General features: G+C 43.6%; 1 protein-coding gene across 5 annotated transcripts in view; it reads left to right on the top strand.

Annotated features, from left to right (window-relative positions):
• Positions 1 to 17,873, top strand: part of sh3d21 (SH3 domain containing 21) — a 122,956-nt gene that overhangs the window by 61,243 nt on the left and 43,840 nt on the right. For 3 of the 5 annotated variants that reach the window (XM_072548577.1, XM_072548575.1, XM_072548574.1), the window contains 2 exons: positions 2,282 to 2,327; positions 5,016 to 5,084. In XM_072548577.1, coding sequence (XP_072404678.1) covers positions 2,282 to 2,327; positions 5,016 to 5,084 — 115 coding nt within the window. The remainder of the gene's footprint in view (positions 1 to 2,281; positions 2,328 to 5,015; positions 5,085 to 17,873) is intronic. The other 2 variants (XM_072548578.1, XM_072548576.1) reach the window with 1 other exon arrangement.

The raw sequence follows: 17,873 nt of genomic DNA, 5'->3' as shown, positions 1-17,873 counted from the left end.
TCAGCAGGTTGCTCTGACAGTTATGTGTTAAAGCACTCCCATGAGGAAATCTCAGTATAGGAGTTAGGACACCATGCTGAGGTTGTACAAGACATTGGTGAGGCCTCTTCTGGAATGCTTGTCCAGTTCTGGTCATGCTGTGATAGGAAAGAAATTATTAAGCTAGAGACGGTAGAGAAGAGATTTACCAAAATGTTGCTTGGTATGGACGGTTGGAGTTATAATGAAAGGCTGGATAGGCTGTGGCTTTTTTCACTGGAGCATAGGAATTTGAGGGGTGACCTTGTAGAAGTTTATAAAATCATGAGGGGTATAGTTAAGGTGAAGGTGGGCATCTTTTCTCTAGAATAAGGGATTTCAAGACTGGGGGCATATTTTTAAGGTGAGAGGAGAAAGATTTAATAAAGACATGAAGGGCGACTTCTTTACACAGAGAATGGTTTATGTGTGGAACGAACTGCCAGAGGAAGTGGTGGATGTAGGTACAGTTACAAGATTTAAAAGACAATTAGATGAGTACATGAATATGAAATGTTTGGAGGGATATGGGCCAAGCACAGGCATTTGGGCCCTAATTTAGTTTGTGATTAGTGTTGGCATGGACTGGTTGGGCCGAAGGGTCTGTTTCTGTGCTGTATGACTCTATGACTCTATTCCAGACCTTCGAGAATGTCTATTTTATCCATGTTCTGTAACATGCCTTGAAGATATTGAAGTGTGTCCTATATTTCCACTGGGGGGCCATTTCATTCTCTGACAGTTTGACTGCATCTCACATCCTTACAAAAGGTACAAGAATGCAACAAATTTGTAAAGTAGACCATGAGCCAAAGGATAGAATAATGAGCCACTTTAAGTTTAATAGATGTAGTCACTTAACTGCTTTCGATTCTAACATTTCTGATTATAGTATCTTCAGTGTTCTGCTTATGTGCTCCCCATCGGTTCACACCTGGTTACAAAGTCAACATAAGGAAATAACCAAAGTGAAATATTGCTAATGCGGCAAATTTGAAACATTCAACAGGCCTGGAAATAGCTATGGGAAAGAGGAGCAGAATTAACGTTTCAGGTTGATAATTTTAATGTTCAGTTAATGTTCTGCGTGCATTAACCATTCCAATCTTCTCTAAGTGGCTTAAAAGTTTGTATGGAGCTCTGTCAGCCATTTAACTGAAGCTGGATAGATTGCATGAAGTCTTGTTCAGGCTAGTCATAATTGACAATATCCTCGTCATATTGTAGAGCACTGAAGTCACATCATTCTTATAGTGTCACAAATCTGTCTGCTACAACTAGTCGGGTTTGTATGCTGCAAATAATAGACCAGGTAACTAGCTTCTCAATAAGAAAAATGAAAGCAAAATAGATTGCTACGTGGGTGATAATTTTCAAACCAGTCGCTGGTAATGAGGCTGAGTAAATCGGTTGCTTTTTCGCCATTCCAATTATTATTTACTAATGTCAAGTCTCCTGCTCTGCAAAATAATGTCATGGATATCGGAACTTCAATACCTGCTCAAGAGAGCAGCTGCAACTTCAGTTTAATGTGATCCAGAGATGGCAGCACTCACTCAGTTTTCCCCTGTTGTATGAGCCTTGTTTTTGTTGTGCTCGGTTCCTGAGGCAGACTTTGGGCATGGTGTAAGGGGAGTTATGTTTGATCTGTGAAGGAGTGGGCAGTGGGCTTGAAAAAAGAAAGTTAACATCACTTTTTTTGTTTAACAACTTGGTCTCACTGATATAGGAATGAAGTTATGAAACTTGAAAGGATTCAGAAAAGGTTTTACAAGGATATTGCCAAGGTTGAAGGGTTTAGGTTGTAATGAGAGGCTGAATAAGCTGGGGCTGTTTTCCCTGGAGAGTCGGAGGCTGAGGGGTGACCTTACAGAGGTTTATAAAATCATGAGGGGCATGGATAAGGTAAATAGCCAAGATCTTTTTCCCTGGGAAAGGGGTGTCCAAAACTGGAAGGCATAGGTTCAAGGTGAGAGGGGAAAGATTTGAAAAGGACCTAAGGGGCAACCTTTTCACGCAGAGGGTAGTGCGTGTAAGGAATGAACTACCAGAGGAAGTGGTGGAGGCTGGTACAAGTATAACATTTAAAAGGCATCTGGATGAGTACATGAATAGGAAGGGTTTAGAGGGATATGGGCCAAGCACTGGTGAATGTGACTAGATTAGTTTAGGATAACTGGTTGGCATGGATGAGTTGGACCAAAGGATCTGCTTCCATGCTCTACATCTCTATGACTCTAATTTATCTCTGTTTTAAATGCAGATGAGAAAGGACTTCCCTCCAGGAGTCAAAACAGATGTGGATCTATGTAAGTAAAGGCCCATATTACAAACCATCTGCTTAAACTCAGGCGAGATAGAAACATCAGAATATACTCATTAGAAACATATTGGATTGGCTAGTTTCAACCTGGAAGTCAATGGTAGTGTCTGAGTTGAAGCGCCACAGCCAATGCACCAATAACCAAACCACTCAGTTCACCAACTAACTAGCTAACCTGATTTGTCACTCTGTAGCAACTCTTGTGACTCAATGCTGAGAACTGAGGGAGTTCAAGGGTCTGGCAGAGAAAATCCTGATGCATTATGCTCCCACTGCATTGGAGCAAAAGTCCAAGTTTAATGCTTAAGAAGAAATTGGGTATTTATTCATCTGTATGAATGTTCAGGGGGCGATTTATTCAGTATGCAACCCTTGTTGTATCTAATCTGATTTTGAATTCATATGGCTTAAAAGTTTTGTAAAGTCTGAAAGACCATCTGAAAAGGTGACGACTGAAAATTGACCCTGATTACAAGCCCAAGACATGTCCAAGCTGATATAATTACTGGGTGTTTCACAATGAAACTGTAGGTTGACCTACTTGAATATGTGATAATAACCAATTAAGAGGCCAAAATGCTAAGGGAGCATATTAAAAGTCAAAGGCACTAAACTGTTGATGTATTTCTGAGTTCGGGAGAGCCTAAGAAGCTGCTGCTAATGGAAATGTTAACTTCTTTTCATTATAAGCACGATATTTTGGCATACATTGAAAATAAAGTTCTCCACCAATCATAGATTGTTGATCTATAAAAAAAAGGCAAAGTACCATTTGCATTTTTAACAGAGCATCCAGGTTAACAGTTTCACCAACATTCACCCTCTCATGACCAACACCCCAAATTACAGAGGGATTTATCTCCTCCTCCACATCCAGTACATCCCAGACACCTTGCTTCCCTTCCATAGCCTTCTCTGTCCCACCCAATTCATATGGCGCACTGCAATCCCCCTTTCACCCAGGGCATTGGGACTGGTGAACTTGGTCTTCCGGAGATGAGTTGCCTGTGAAACCTGATGGGCAGTGGTATCTGGCTACTATTCTCATGTTTAGTTCATGTTATTTGTCCACTAACATGACCATGTTACTAGTATACCCTGAAGAAATCTACATCTCTGCATCTAAACCATCATTCTCTCTGCCAATGCCAACAATCTATACATCTGTACAATCATATCCTCCATCTAGACCGCTACATCCTCAATGCACACTACCACATCTTCTATCAAGACAACTGGAGACTCTACTACATCGTACCCTCCAACATGGTCTCCATCTACCTCAGCACACATACTATCTATGGGTATCTTTTCCTCTGGCTATTCCCAATATGCCCATTGTCTGTAACACAACATGTGCCTGACATAACTCTCTGTACAAGGAATCATGTTGATGCCAAAGACACTGTGCCATTTGGCAGTCCATGGAACAGAATCCCTCACCAGTTCTCTTGTTGGCTTGTACTCCTTTCAGTGAACGCAGTCTGTGTTGTGATGGGGAAGGCTGTAACCTGATTGCAGCTACTTCCTCGCTGTCTTGCCAGCCGTGACTGAGATCGGCAGGCCACAGTAAGGAACGAGGCACCCTAGCACCGTGTGCAGCAACCTGCCTGGAGTTGCTCAAAGGGTGTTGTTACACAGTGAAGTTTGTATGGAACAAACCCTAGATGCAGAGTCCAGAGAGAAATGCAATAGATGCATGACCTGAAAATAAAGATGGGTAACAATACCATTCTTAAGGGTTTGCAGCATGGGGGTTCTACAGAGCCAAAACAAAGCAAGGACAGTTTCAAGAAGGTAAGCACTTCCATAGCATTGATCAATAGGCCCCCTGGGATAGGAGCTGAACCCAAATCTGGATTGGACAATGGATCTTCTCCCCAGGATCACGAATTTTACTCCCACCAGGATTAAGTGCCTAATTCACATCGAAAGGAAGAATGTTTAGTTTTCAGGTGGCACAGATTGCAGAAAACCTCAGTCAGTAATTCGACCTTGAACATATTATTATGGAGCACTGGGACCCACAGTAAGGATTTGGGGGCGTCACAAGCCCAGAAAGCAGTTTGACCTATTTCTGAGTGGGATGACAGGGCCCTGGGCAGATTCAAGGCTTCTCTTTATATGGCATTGCTGGGCTTCGAGAGGAATGGTGTGGGTTATGCGGCCTGTTTTCACTGTGCTCAGGAAGCTGCACAAAACCACACAACATGTGACTAAACCTGTGGGCTGTCAGCCAGCCTGTACTAAACTGCAGTCTGCAAGCTGACACGCCACTTTGCTGCAAGACGCACCAAGGGAGTTTGGACTAAGGCCTTAGGTTCGGGTTTGTACTGAGTGTGAGCAGGGGAAGGAGGGGAGGAGTGCTGGCAATGGGGCTGGGGAAGTAAGATCTTGACTCTGAAACAGGAACTTGTAAGATCCAAGAATTTTCCTCCTCGGTCTATATTTATAAAGCATTAAGAAGCTCAGATAGTTCCAATCTGCCATTTCCTAAGTTGGGGATATGATTTAACTTGAAGATACATGCAGCTATGGCACTCGGAATCCATGGATGCCACGTTCAAATCAGTTTCTGATTACACTGTACTTTTGCACCTTTGCTTCATCTGTGTGAGAGACAAGACCTGTGCTTGGCAGCTGGCGCCTTTTTGAAGTCTCTACTTCATTTCAGCTTCTAAACCTGACAGCATGGCATCAGTGAAGAACCCAGAACAGATCCCCTGGAAAGTTGACCACAAAGGTAAGTGCAGCAAGTCATACTATCCATGAGCATGACTGTAAAGAGCAGGGGCTTGAAAAGGACCTCACTCACACTTACAGCGTTTGTTTTTGGCGTTGTCTAACTCTCTGACTGTACTTTTATCCAGAAGTCTAAAGTTGAGGGAATGCCTTATAATTGGTGCTGCCTGCAATATAAAAGGCTAATGCTTTGATATGGTACCCAGTGAATGTTAGCACTTGGGTATTGGTGGGTTTATGTAGGCTGTTCTGCCAACAATTTTAGCTGCTGGGGCTAATCTGCTCATTATTAAACAAAGCAAAGCCAAGTCCACAGTTTGACAGGTGTTAATGAGTTCACAGCCTCTTTCACAATGAAGTGAATAGTAACTGAAGCTGGTAGAGATGTGAAATAGGTTCCTACACCGTCAGGTAAAGTCAGAATTAAAAATCACACAAATCAGGTTATAGTCCAACAGGTTTATTTGGAATCACTAGCTTTTGGAGTGCTGCTCCTTCATCAGGTAGTTGTCCCAAACAGTTACCTGTGCCAAACCTGATGAAGGAGCAGCGCTCTGAAAGCTAGTGCTTCCAAATAAACCTGCTGGACTTTACCTTGGTGTTGTGCGATGTCTAACTTTGTCCACCCTAGTCCAACACCAGCTCCTCCAGATAAAGTCAAGGAAGCCGTCACACACTTTGATTGACAAGGCTTCTTATTTGACAGTGCGTGGTGACCAAGCGTCTTGGTCCAGAGAAATTCACCTTACTGCAGGAGAGATCAGAATGATTGGCATTTGGCTGACTGGTCAATGACTAGCAATGAATATGAACCAGCTGAAAAGTACTGAACAGGTCAGCTGTCCAGCCCAGTGCCAGTCATTTCCATTGAGGATGAATGGATCCTATTTTAATTGTGAACAGTCCTGGTCATCACCCTAGGCCCTTCTGCTGGGCTTGGTTTCCAACTCTTGCCATTACAAGGTGAAAGAATTGGTGCTGACATCCACATGGGGCCCAAACATCAATAGGTATTAGGTAAAAGCAGGTAACCAAAGAGTTCAATCTTGTCATATTTTGGCAAAGTGCCAATTTTGTTGAGTATTGGGGAGGGTTTGAATGATGGAGCAAACTTAAAGGGCCAAATGACCTAGTCCTGCTCCTATTTTCAACGTTTCTCTCTGCAAGGCCGAATGAGCTTTCTCACCATATCATCCCAAACTCACCTCATTGACCACCCAACCAGGCCCCATCACCAGTGCACTTGTCCAATGAAAGGCTGATTCCACCACGCTGAAGAACTCACCAGTGTCAGGATATCACGGAATGAACTGTCCTCCCTGGCACTGGTGGCATCTTTAAAAGGCTGCTGTGTACCCAGACAAGCATTGTCAGAGTGAAGCTGCCCTGCATAGTCCATGGTATTTGCTGTGGACATTGCACAGAAGGGGGATCTGGCATGTCACTCTATCAGCAGGGACCTGGAGGTCTTGGCGGATGGTATTTTGCAAAGCATGGTGGTCCTCTCCCCCCAGGTCTAGCATTGGAGATCATGATACCAGACTGTGCCAGCCTGCTCTGAGATTATCAACCCTGGTTTGTGCAATCTCAGCCACCTGGAGGGATGCCCCGTACTGGGGGAAAAAGATTATCTGCTCTGACTGAGTACCAGCTTCTCCCTGTTACCTCACATCCATTCAGTCTCTGCAACTGCATCTACCTCTCACTGAAGCTCAGACTCTACCAGTCTCAAACTATTGTCTGCAACATCTCCCCTCATCTGCCCTCATACACCTCAGCTCCTGGCACCACTCACCTGATGTACCCTCTGTGTTCCCTCCACACTCACTCAGGACACTTGCCACCCTTTCCTCACCTATGCCAGCACTAACAGTTGTGCCCATCACTTTCACCTCACCCAATACCCTCCCTTTCTCACATTTCAGCAGCCCACAATTGGACAGGAAGTGGCAAGACAGGTGGGTGGCTTCCGAACATTTGGCTCCTTAGCCCTTCCAAGGAGTGGTTCCTGACCCTGACCACCCCAAGCAGCTGACTGACCGTGTCCAAACCCCTGGGTTGGCATCAGAGACTGGCACTGACTCACTGTGTCTGGACTTCCGGAGGGAAGGCTATCTCCTTTGATGTGATGCATGACAAGCTTTCTGGCTTTGTATCTGCATTAATTGGCACGGAGAGATAGAAGCACTGTGGTAGTTCTGGCAGAGGGGTCAAAGTGCATCAATATAAGGCAAGGCAATGCGACACAGGAATGATGCAAGCATCTGGGTAAGCTCTGTGCTGAAATGGATTTTCAGGCGTTTCATCTTGTTTCCTTTTAGTTACTGCAAGAGTTCTGCAGAGGCTCTCTTATTCTGTTTGTCAGGCTCATCTCTGGTTCTGAAGAAGGGTCACTGGACCCAGAACATTAACTCTGATTTCTCTCCACAGGTGCTGCCAGACCTGCTGAATCTTTCCAGCAATTTCTGATTTTGGTTTTGGTACTTTCTGGTGGTCTGGTTACATAAGGTCTTTCCGGCCTTCAACTGCTGCATGGTCCTCAATGTTGGCTTTCGCAGTTGACACGTCATCCACAGTTTCCACCATGTTTGTTCCATCATCTGAAAGTAGTTCATACAGAAAACAGGTGTAAGAATAGGCCACTCGGCCCTTCAAACCTGCTCAACCATTCCTCATGATCATATCTGATCATCCAACTTGTTAACCCATTCCTGTTCATCCCCCATATCCTTTGATTCCTCTAGCCCCAGAGCTATATCCATCTTCATATTGAAATTATATCATGTTTTGTCCTTGACTGCATTCCTTGGCAGGCTCACCACTATCTGTGGTGAAGAAATTTCTCCTCATCTCAATCCTGAATCGTTTACCTCTATCCTTAGACTGTGGCCCCTGGTTCTGGACTCCGTGCCATGAGAAACATCTTTCCTACATCTGGTCCTGTTCGAATTTTATAGATTTCTATTAGATTTTCCTTCATACTCCTGAACTTCGGTGAATATAATCCTAACCAAGAGTCGAAAGTGTGATGCTGCAAAAGCACAGCAGGTCAGGCAGCATCCGCGGAGCAGGAGAATCGATGTTTTGGTCAAAAGCCCTTCATCAGGAATGAGGCCTGACCTGCTGTGCTTTTCCAGCACCACACTCTCGACTCTAACCTCCAGCATCTGCAGTCCTCACATTCTCCTATGATCCTAATCAATTCAACCTCTGAATTCCCTGAAACTGACCAAAACACTACTACAGCCCCATGTTGTTCCTTCCTTTACCTAGACTCTGGCACTGCCAGGAGTTTCTACTCAGGTCAATCTGTGGATTTGTTTCTGTTGATTCCTCAGTGGTTATGACCATGCCTTTTTCTAGCTAAGAAGCTTATTCAAGGAAATAGACTTGGGCTTATTGGTAGTGTGCATTGTGTTGTGTTATTTTATAGTGGCATCCTCCTTCCCCACCCTCACCATGTTCTCCTTCAGTTGGTCACCAATCCTTGTAGTGCCTTGGTGTTACGCACCCATCCATCTCAGATCAGTCAATGGGAGCTTGAGAGTCTCCTATTTTGGCTAATCATTGTTGTTAGTGTTGTCACGTTCTGTGTGCCCTTTGACCTGCTCCCTGAAGACTGGTATACTCTCCTTAAGGTCTTCCTATGGCTGATGGTATGGGATATCATTGTTGGAAGTTCTTCAAAGCTGTCTGCATCCAACAGAGTTTTCTCTGCTATAGTGTATGTGGTGTGTGTATATTTAAGGACTTTGTGAAAAACTGGAAGGTTATTAAATTGTGTAGATGTTTCCGGAATGAGCAGTGGTTTGACTGAGGGAGAAGGCAACTTTTGTTTTCTTGGAAAATGAGATCAAGAGCTTAGTGTGAGCTACGATCCACTTGCAGGTACAGAAAGCCAGTGACTTTGGGGGAGAGAAAACAGCTCAGCAAAGCTTCTAGAGTGATACGAGAAAGGAAGTTATTACTCTTACTTGGTGCAAGAGTTGTCTTTGGAAGAGATTCTGTGGCCTTTTGCTGACGGTTGCCTTTTGTCTTGGTTTTGCTTCAAAAATCTGGAAAGTCAGAATGAAGAAAAATCTCCAATGCTGCAAATCTCTCTCCCTTTCTTGATTGGCGTGTTTGACAACCTGACTATGTTTCTGCATCTCAGTATTTTGTCAATCTTTTAAACTCTGTGAAGCTGATCTGTGATCACTTTCAAAGACTTGAAACTAGCTTCAGTTAGACTCGAAACATCAGCTCTTTTCTCTCCTTACAGATGCTGCCAGACCTGCTGAGATTTTCCAGCAGTTTCTGTTTTGGCTTGAAGCTAGCTTGATTTCTATCTGAACCAAATACCGTTTCAAACATCTTCCATCAGTTTACAGCTATCAACAATCCAAGTTTGTCAACAAGAAATCCAGTGGATTATGAGATCAATCTTTGGTTTTCAGACCCGTAATTTCATCCTCTTCAAATATCATCTCTGCAGAGCCTTTGTGTCCTTTATGTTGTTTGAGTGTGCTTGTGTTGGGTGACATGGTGGTTCAGTGGTTAACACTGCTGTCTCACAGAGCCAGGCATCCAGGTGTGATTCCCTCCTTGGGTAGCTGTGCGGGTTTTATGCCACAGTCCAAAGATGTGTAGGTTAGGTGGATTGGCCATTCTAAATTGCCCATAGTGCCCAGAGATGTGTAGGCTAGGTGGGTTAGCTATGGGAAATGCAGGGTTAGAGGAAGTAGGTGAGTCTGGGTGGGGTACCCTTCAGAGGGTCGGTGTGGATTTGGGAGGCCAAATGATCTGTTTCCACACTGTAAGGATTTGATAATTCTAAAAAGTAATATAGCTCAATATGTTAATAATAGTTTAGATATTACTCAGTTTTACCACCTACATTTGGAAATTAGTTTTGGCTTGTCATAAATAAATGATTTTTAGAAGAGGAGGAGACTAGAAGAGCTTTATTGCATAGGATCTGAGAGAAGGGAGTTGGCTGCTCCATTACTGAGCTTAAGTCTTGTTGCATCCTGTTTTTGGAAATTAGTTTTATTTTATAGCAAATGGATTAGTATTGAGATCATTAAAAAGAAATTAGTCTCTTAGCAAAACTGCAAAAGGAAAATAATCAGCTGTTTTGGCAATTTGATTGAATCAAAAACTGTGCCAGCATACAGCCGAATGCCCTCGATGAAGTTCCCACTGGACTGTGAAGGCAGACCCTGGAAAGCGTCAGGAGCACAGGTCACAGCCACTGCATGTTATCTGAAAGAATGGAGATGGCTGCTCCTGGATCAAGTTGAAATCTCTACTTCCGCACTTTGACAAAGAGCTCTGTGCTCCGGAAATCCTCTATCATCAGGATTAGTTCTTCGAGAAAAGACACTTCAAATAACAGGGAATCCCCTCCTGTACGCTAATGGATCTATGTGACCCATTGATCCGATCCTCAGAACAGAAAACTTCCTGCTCTGCCACAATGGCCTCTTCTCCCACAGGAATGATAGCCCACTTCAAGAGCAGAAGATACTTTGTGCTGATGGACTCCTTTGACATCACAATGGTCTTCTGCCCAAGCTGTGTGCTACAAACATATTGTAACCCTGTGGTTGAGAAACTGTGCTGACTTCATAAACTGGTTAGATGACTAAACCTCATTCCCAATCTGTTTAATTCTATTTTGTAGCCCCCATTGAGTCTCTGGCTACACTGATTTCAGCAATGTACAATCCTCTCTGAACAGCAGGAGGTGTAAAGGGGGCTTTATCATGCACCCTTATAATCGTTAGATCTCACGTTAGCTTTTCCCTCAGCATCATAGTTATAATTGTATGAGAGAAATCACTCACATATGAGTCTTCTCTTTTCTTGGTCTTGGATGCTTCATTTGAACTTAGGACAGTCAATGACAATGTTTTGTCTAATATCAAAACTCATGAAAAGCCTTCAATATATGATTAAACATTTAGGAGTCCTCAGTGATTCACTGTCTTGTCAATATATCAGCTAAGTTTCTCACCAGATACAAAACACAGTGAGCTGTTCTCTGCCTGAGGTCTTTTGGGAGAGGCCTGAAGTGATTCTGACATATTGGAAAGTTGGGCTCCAATGAGCCACTGAAGAGCTGGGTGCAAGCCCTCCTCATGGTGGTATGACTCAGGTAGCCAAAGGGTTAACTTTATCAAGAGGTAACCTTGTGACATATTGTGTCAGGCATGGAGTCAAAATGTCCTTTGCTAGTTCCGCATTTTGTCTGGGGCCAGTTGTCACCTGATCTTTTTTGCAACTGGTCTCTGACTATACCTAGATGCTGGTTTCCTTGGCACTGGGGTCCACGTACTTCAAGATCTGTGAGTCTCGTTTATCACAGGAGTCTGCCTCTTCAGAGGTTTGATGCAATCTGCCTGCCAGAGGCTACTGATTTCACCTGAAACTGGAGTCTGTCAGTGCTGCATTTACCTCTGGAGTCATCTTGCCCTGACATTTTTCTCACTGTTCGACACTGAGGTTTTACTTTTGATTAGTGTCTGTCCGTTCTGTGTTTGTGGGTTTTTGCCATGTCTCACTGGGCTACGTCTGCAGTTTTTGTTTACCTCTTTTCGTCAGACTGCTGTTTTTTTCTCTCATCTTGCTTTTGCGTTGGAACATGCTGTTGGCCTTTGTATAAATTTCCTCGCCATTGCTGGATGCCACAGATACCCACAGAACAAGGTTTTTTTTTCATTTACAGATGCCACCATGTTGTATACATGCTTAGACACAGACCAGGTGCAAGTCTTGGTAGCTGGAACAAAGTTTGAATGATATACGTTACACACAGAGCATGAGCCGATCCTGCTTTCTCATCTCAGAGTAACATTTCTAAATATCCTATGATCTGATGTCATTGTTGGCAATTTCATTGGCTAGTTACTTGATAGCTGCTTCCTTTGGACTGCACAAGGTACATTTGAAAACTCTAAATGACTATCTGTCAGAACAGGGTGATGGTTACAGGGAGCAAATTCAAGCTTAGATGGTATAATTGAGACATTGACAATTCGTGTCTTTACAACCTCTGGAAATTCCTGTGTTGCTGGCAATTAACAAGGGTTCAAAATAAACGCTGGCTGCGAGATTAAATTGCTATTTTGAAGTTTTGTTCCAGCAGGCCAAAATTTTGTCAGAGTTATCTTTTTGGAAGTTATCATTTTAAAGTGTTAGTCACTGCTGTCATGATGTCAGAGTTGCTGTATGACCAATCAGCTCCTCCAGCTTCCATCACATTAGGGTTGGCCTTGACTGTAACTCAATTACCACTTAACGTTCCATGGTCATTATCTAAATTCATGAGAATACAAAGTCAAGAGTGTGTTGCTGGAAAAGCACAGCAGGTCAGGCAGCATCCGAGGAGTAGGAGAATTGACGTTTCAGGCGTAAGCCCTTCATCAGGAGTGAGGCTTATGGGTCGAGGCTGAGAGATAAATGGGAGGGAGTGGGATTTGTGGGAAGGTAGCTCAGAAAGTGATAGTTGGATGAAGGTGAGGGAGAAGGTGATAGATCAGAGGGGGGACTGATGGACAGGTCCGGAGGGTGGTGCAGTTCTGAGCTGCCCTCCCCCAAACCTCACCCCTGTCCCATTTATCTCTCAACCCCGACCCACAAGCCTCACTCCTGATGAAGGGCTTATGCCTGAAACATCAACTCTCCTACTCCTCGGATGCTGCCTGACCTGCTGTGCTTTCCCAGTTCCACATTCTCGACTCTGATTTCCAGCATCTGCAGTCCTCACTTTCTCAGGAGAATACCAAGCCAGAATACGGAACCATTGCCGACAAGGTCAGCATTTGTTGCCCTTTGACCTTTGAACTGAGTGGCAGAGGGCAGCTCAGAGTCAACCACATTGCTGTGGCTCTGGAGTCATATATAAGCCAGATCAGATAAGGAAAGCAGATTTCCTTCTTGAGAGGAACAGGTTTTTTCCACTTTCAAATCCTGATTTTCCTCACTGAATTTGAATCGCACCTGCTGCAGAGGTGGGATTTGGAATCATGCCTGAAGATTGGGTACTGACATTAGCACTGCACCATCTTCCTGATGGCAGTGAATTCACACAGGCGGATGTGACCTATTACCTTTTATCATCTATGTACTTTCTACCCACAGGAGTTAAGATGTACATGAGCAATGGCAATTCAGTATGTGACAAGAGGGAGTAGTTTTCTGAATGCTACAGAAATAGAAGATTCAGTCGTTGAATTAAAAACAAAATGCTGCGGAAACTGGAAATCTGAAACAAACAGAGAATGCTGGAGAAGCTCATCAGGTCTGGCAGCATTTGTGGAGGGAGAAGGGCAGTTCATGTTTCCAAGTCTGATTTGAATCTTTATTGTTGTTGAATTGCTTTTCACTGCTCTGCTGAACTGAGGCTACATTTACTGCACTGAGGCTCAATTTGTTGCACAGTGGTTGTATTTACTGCGCTGAGCTACAATCTACACTTAGTAATGCTGCAGCTGTATTTCTGGGTCCCTGCTCATTCTTACATCCTCTGATTGTGGTTAACTGACAAATAACAGCAGCAATTAACTCACAGGGTCATGTTGCTGTAAACTATGTTGTCGTGAAGTACCAAGTGTGAGTTGCACTACTTCCTGCTGTGGCCTCACTGGTTCATGTTAACGACGTATGAAAACATTACCAAGGAGGTGGATGTGTGAATGGGAGTAACAGACAGTCAGATATCGAGTGTGGGGGGGTTGGTGGTGGGGGTGGGAGCTGTGGGTAATAGGCAGAGGACAACGATGTAAGAGCAGAGATAGCAGGCATAGGACAGACAGCAGTAGCTACTAGCCTCTCCTCCTGATGAACCTTCTTTTGCACACACTATTCCAAACTCTAAAAGGGAGTTGGCAGGGTTCTACTATGACTCTGTTACCGAAACCTGAAGAGTAAGTTCTCAAAGGAGCAATACACAGGCAGGAAACCAGAAACGCCACGTAATGTGTGGGCAAAATCAAATTCTGTTAATGAATGTGTGAACATGACAAAAATTCCCCCCAGCAAACTCCTAACCAGACCAACACTAACTGCCCCAGTTTTATAAAGTGAACCATCTCTGCATGCAACTTGATTCTCAAAAAACAATTAATCGTTGCTTATTGCTCCCTTGTTCCTTTTTCGCTCTTTTCTCTTTCCATGATTTTCCTGGAGTCAGCAAAATTCAGCATTAAACTACTGTCAGCATCCCTGAGAAAATTGTGGAACTAGAATGAATACAATTACTTGTTCATAATGTATAGAAAAGTTCCTATTAGTAATAAAATTATTGGAGGAGGGAAAAGGCTGCTTGACGACAGTCAGGAGTCATCTAATCAGATACTCACTTTCCAATTGTGTGGTGTTGGGGGTGGGGGGGGGGGTAATGTTGATGTCCATTAGTGGGATCATTGGAGTGACAAACATGAGAGACCTTTTGACTCTTTCAGTTCACTCTTCCCCCCCCACCCTGGGACATCTTGCTTTCTCCCTGGACAGTGCATTCCAGCTTTCTCTTTGTCTCTTTGACTTCCTTCCACTTTTTGGGTCCTACTTGAGAAATCTTCTCACTCTCTGTTTGCCCTGTTCAATTCTCAGCGTTTTCCTCACCATACTTGGAATTAATTTTGCCTTTCTAGAAAACTCTGACGATATCAGGAGACAAATGATTAACACATTTGTGAAATTCAAATGCGTGTTATTTTACCAGAGGTGTTAGTCCATCGCAACGAAATAGGTTACTCTTGTATATGTGCCTTGTCTTTAAGGAAGTTCAACTTTATTGACTTGATGCCAAACTTTTCCAGCAACTTCTGTTTTTGTCAATTGATTTCAAGACAGTCTAAATGCCAGGCAAAGTCTCAACAGCATATGCGCACAACACAAAGTGATTAAATAAAATCCAAAACAACTGTGGATGCTGTAAATCAGAAACTAAAACAGAAGTTGTTGGAAAGGTTTGTCAGCATCAATGAAGAGAAATTAAAATTAATGTTTTAGAATCCAGTGACCCTTCCTCAGAACCCTTCCTGAGGAAGGGTCACCAGACTAAAAACATTAACTTTGATTTCTCCGCACTGATGCTACCAGATCTGCTGAGCTTTTCCAACAACTTCTGTTTTAGCTTCTGATTTACAGTTCAATACAGAAAAGCAATCCATTCAGATTCATTGTGCACTGACCCAGACAGGCTATGCAGCAGGCCATGCAATAAAGACCATCAAGTATCCTGCTAGATATGTATAAATGAAGTGGTCGACGGTTCAGAATTTGGCAATGCACGTGAAGGTGTTGACCACATGCTTCACCCTGTCAATTTATATGAAAACATCAATGACGTTAAACCATCTGAAATGTTTGTAAAAATTCAAATGATCCATCATCATGGAAATGAGGATTATTTGATATTGGGCTAAGATTGACACTGCAGACAGGCAGGAGGCTGGAAGAACACAGTAAGCCAGGCTGCATCAGGAGGTGGAGAAGTTGACGTTTCAGGTGTAACTCTTCTTCATGACGGTTACACCTGAAGCATCGATGTCTCCATCTCCTGATTCTGCCTGGCTTGCTGTGGTCTTCCAAGCTTCTCCACTGCCTACTTTGGACTCCACCATCTGCAGTTCCCTTTTCATCTCTGAGATTGACACTGTAGCAAATATTGATATACTAGCCCTGCAAGTTCTACAAATAAAATTGACCACAAAGCTGGGAAAGTCATGATGTACCTACAAGTATAAAACTTGCAGCATACAAAGGTTCACAATCCCGGATGCAGGTCATTCATGCCGGAGTGTGAATACTGCACCAGAATACTGCAGATGTTCTACATCGTCCACATTGCTGGATCAGTAATTACAGGAAACCAGCAAGCTGTGACCTTACATGAGTCATAATCCATTGACTACACCAAAGATCAGAGACACAACAGAAACTGCAGCTGAAGATTCACAAAATGCTTGCAGAACTGAATGTGAAAGGAGATTGGAACAGTACAGTTTCTGATGAATTAATCAAACTAAAATCTCAGTTCTCGCCTGTGGAGGTAAAAATGAAAGTTCTATCAGAGAAGATTGAACAATTATTTCATGGAAAATCCAAATTTGACAATGCCATCTTTGAGATTATTGGGTATTTAGCAAACACGTCCGCTCAGCCCACAGAAATGAATAAGGATCTGAAAGAATATAGTAAAAAGGGAGAAGAGTTTGAAGTTTTTACCTTGCACTAATCAGAACTAGTATGTAACAAACAGACTTGAAAAAGTGTTCACCAATTTATGCAGCACAGGAAGAGAATGTTGAGTAGTTGGCTAATCCTCAGAACACTTCAACCCCAGGGCATCAATGTGGACTTCAACAGCTTCCTCATTTCCCCTTCCCCCACCTCATCCTAGTTTCAAACTTCCAGCTCAGCACTGTCTCCATGACTTGTCCGGACTTGTCGAACCTGCCTATCTCCTTTTCCACCTATCCACTCCACCCTCTCCTCCTTGACCTATCACCTTCATCTCCTCCCCCACTCACCCATTGTACGCTATGCTACTCTCTCCCCACCCCCACCCTCCTCTAGCTTAACTCTCCACGCTTCAGGCTCACTGCCTTTATTCCTGATGAAGGGCTTTTGCCCGAAACGTCGATTTCGCTGCTCGTTGGATGCTGCCTGAACTGCTGTGCTCTTCCAGCACCACTAATCCAGTAATTATAGATAGCAAGACGTTAATAGTCAATCTTCATTCTCAGACCAAGCAAGTAAACTCTGATTGGACTGAGTGTCGTCATGGGACTTCACCAGAGATGTTTTTATAGAGCGCCAACAGTGTGAAAAGAGTCCATTTGGCCCAACATGTACACACGAGCCCTCCAAAGAGCACCCCACGCAGACTTATCCCGCTACCCTATCCCTCATTTCCCATGGCTAACATACCTAACCTATATATCCCTGAACACGATGGGTAATTTAGCATGGCCAAGCCACCTAACTTGCACACCTTTGGACTGCAAGCATCCAATGGAAACCCACGCAGACATGGGGGAGAGCGTGAAAACTCCACACAGTCACCTGGGGGTGGAATTGAACCCAGGTCCCTTGCTTTGTGAGGCAGCAGTGCTAACCACTGAGCCACCATCCTGCAGTCTTCAGGACCCTTTTTGTTATGAAGATGGTGCAATGTATGTAGGAACTCCTTTTGCCTCCATAAATCGGGGTTTTCAAATGTGCCCTGGTCCCAAAAGCTTTAACAACTCCACTGCTTTTAGCAGTATTCTGGTTTTGTACTACAAACATCATTTTAGTTCTGAAAGAGAAAGAAAAGAAGCAGGATGAACCACAGCTCTGTATCATGAAACCAATAAAAAGATTGCTGGTTTACAGAAAGTTTGAGAGCAACTTTCACATAAAACAGATCAGGATCAGCAGGATCAGCTGCAGAAACATCACTTGAGCTCAAAGCTAAGTGGAGATAATGACATACCTGCAAAAGCAACTGAAATGTACAGCGCAAACAACAAAAAGCTACAAATCACTCATGAAGCAGTTCTTTCATAAATAAATCATTTAGGGCAGGTAACGACCTAGTGTTTTATCGCTGGACTGTTAATCCAGAGACCCAGGTAATGTTCGGGGCATCCGGGTTTGAATCCTGCAATAGCAGTTGGTGGAATTTGAATTCAACAAATGTCTTGAATTAAGACTCTACTGATGAGCATGAATCAATTGTCAATTGTTGGAAAAACCCATTTGGTTCACTCACGCCCTTTAGGGAAACTACAACCCTTATCTGGTCTGGCCTATATGT

The sequence above is a fragment of the Chiloscyllium punctatum genome, chromosome 27 (assembly GCF_047496795.1).
Source record: "Chiloscyllium punctatum isolate Juve2018m chromosome 27, sChiPun1.3, whole genome shotgun sequence".
NCBI classification, from domain to species: Eukaryota; Metazoa; Chordata; class Chondrichthyes; order Orectolobiformes; family Hemiscylliidae; genus Chiloscyllium; species Chiloscyllium punctatum.
Note: the sequence above shows the minus strand (reverse complement) of the source record. Positions and strands in the feature narration are given on the sequence as shown.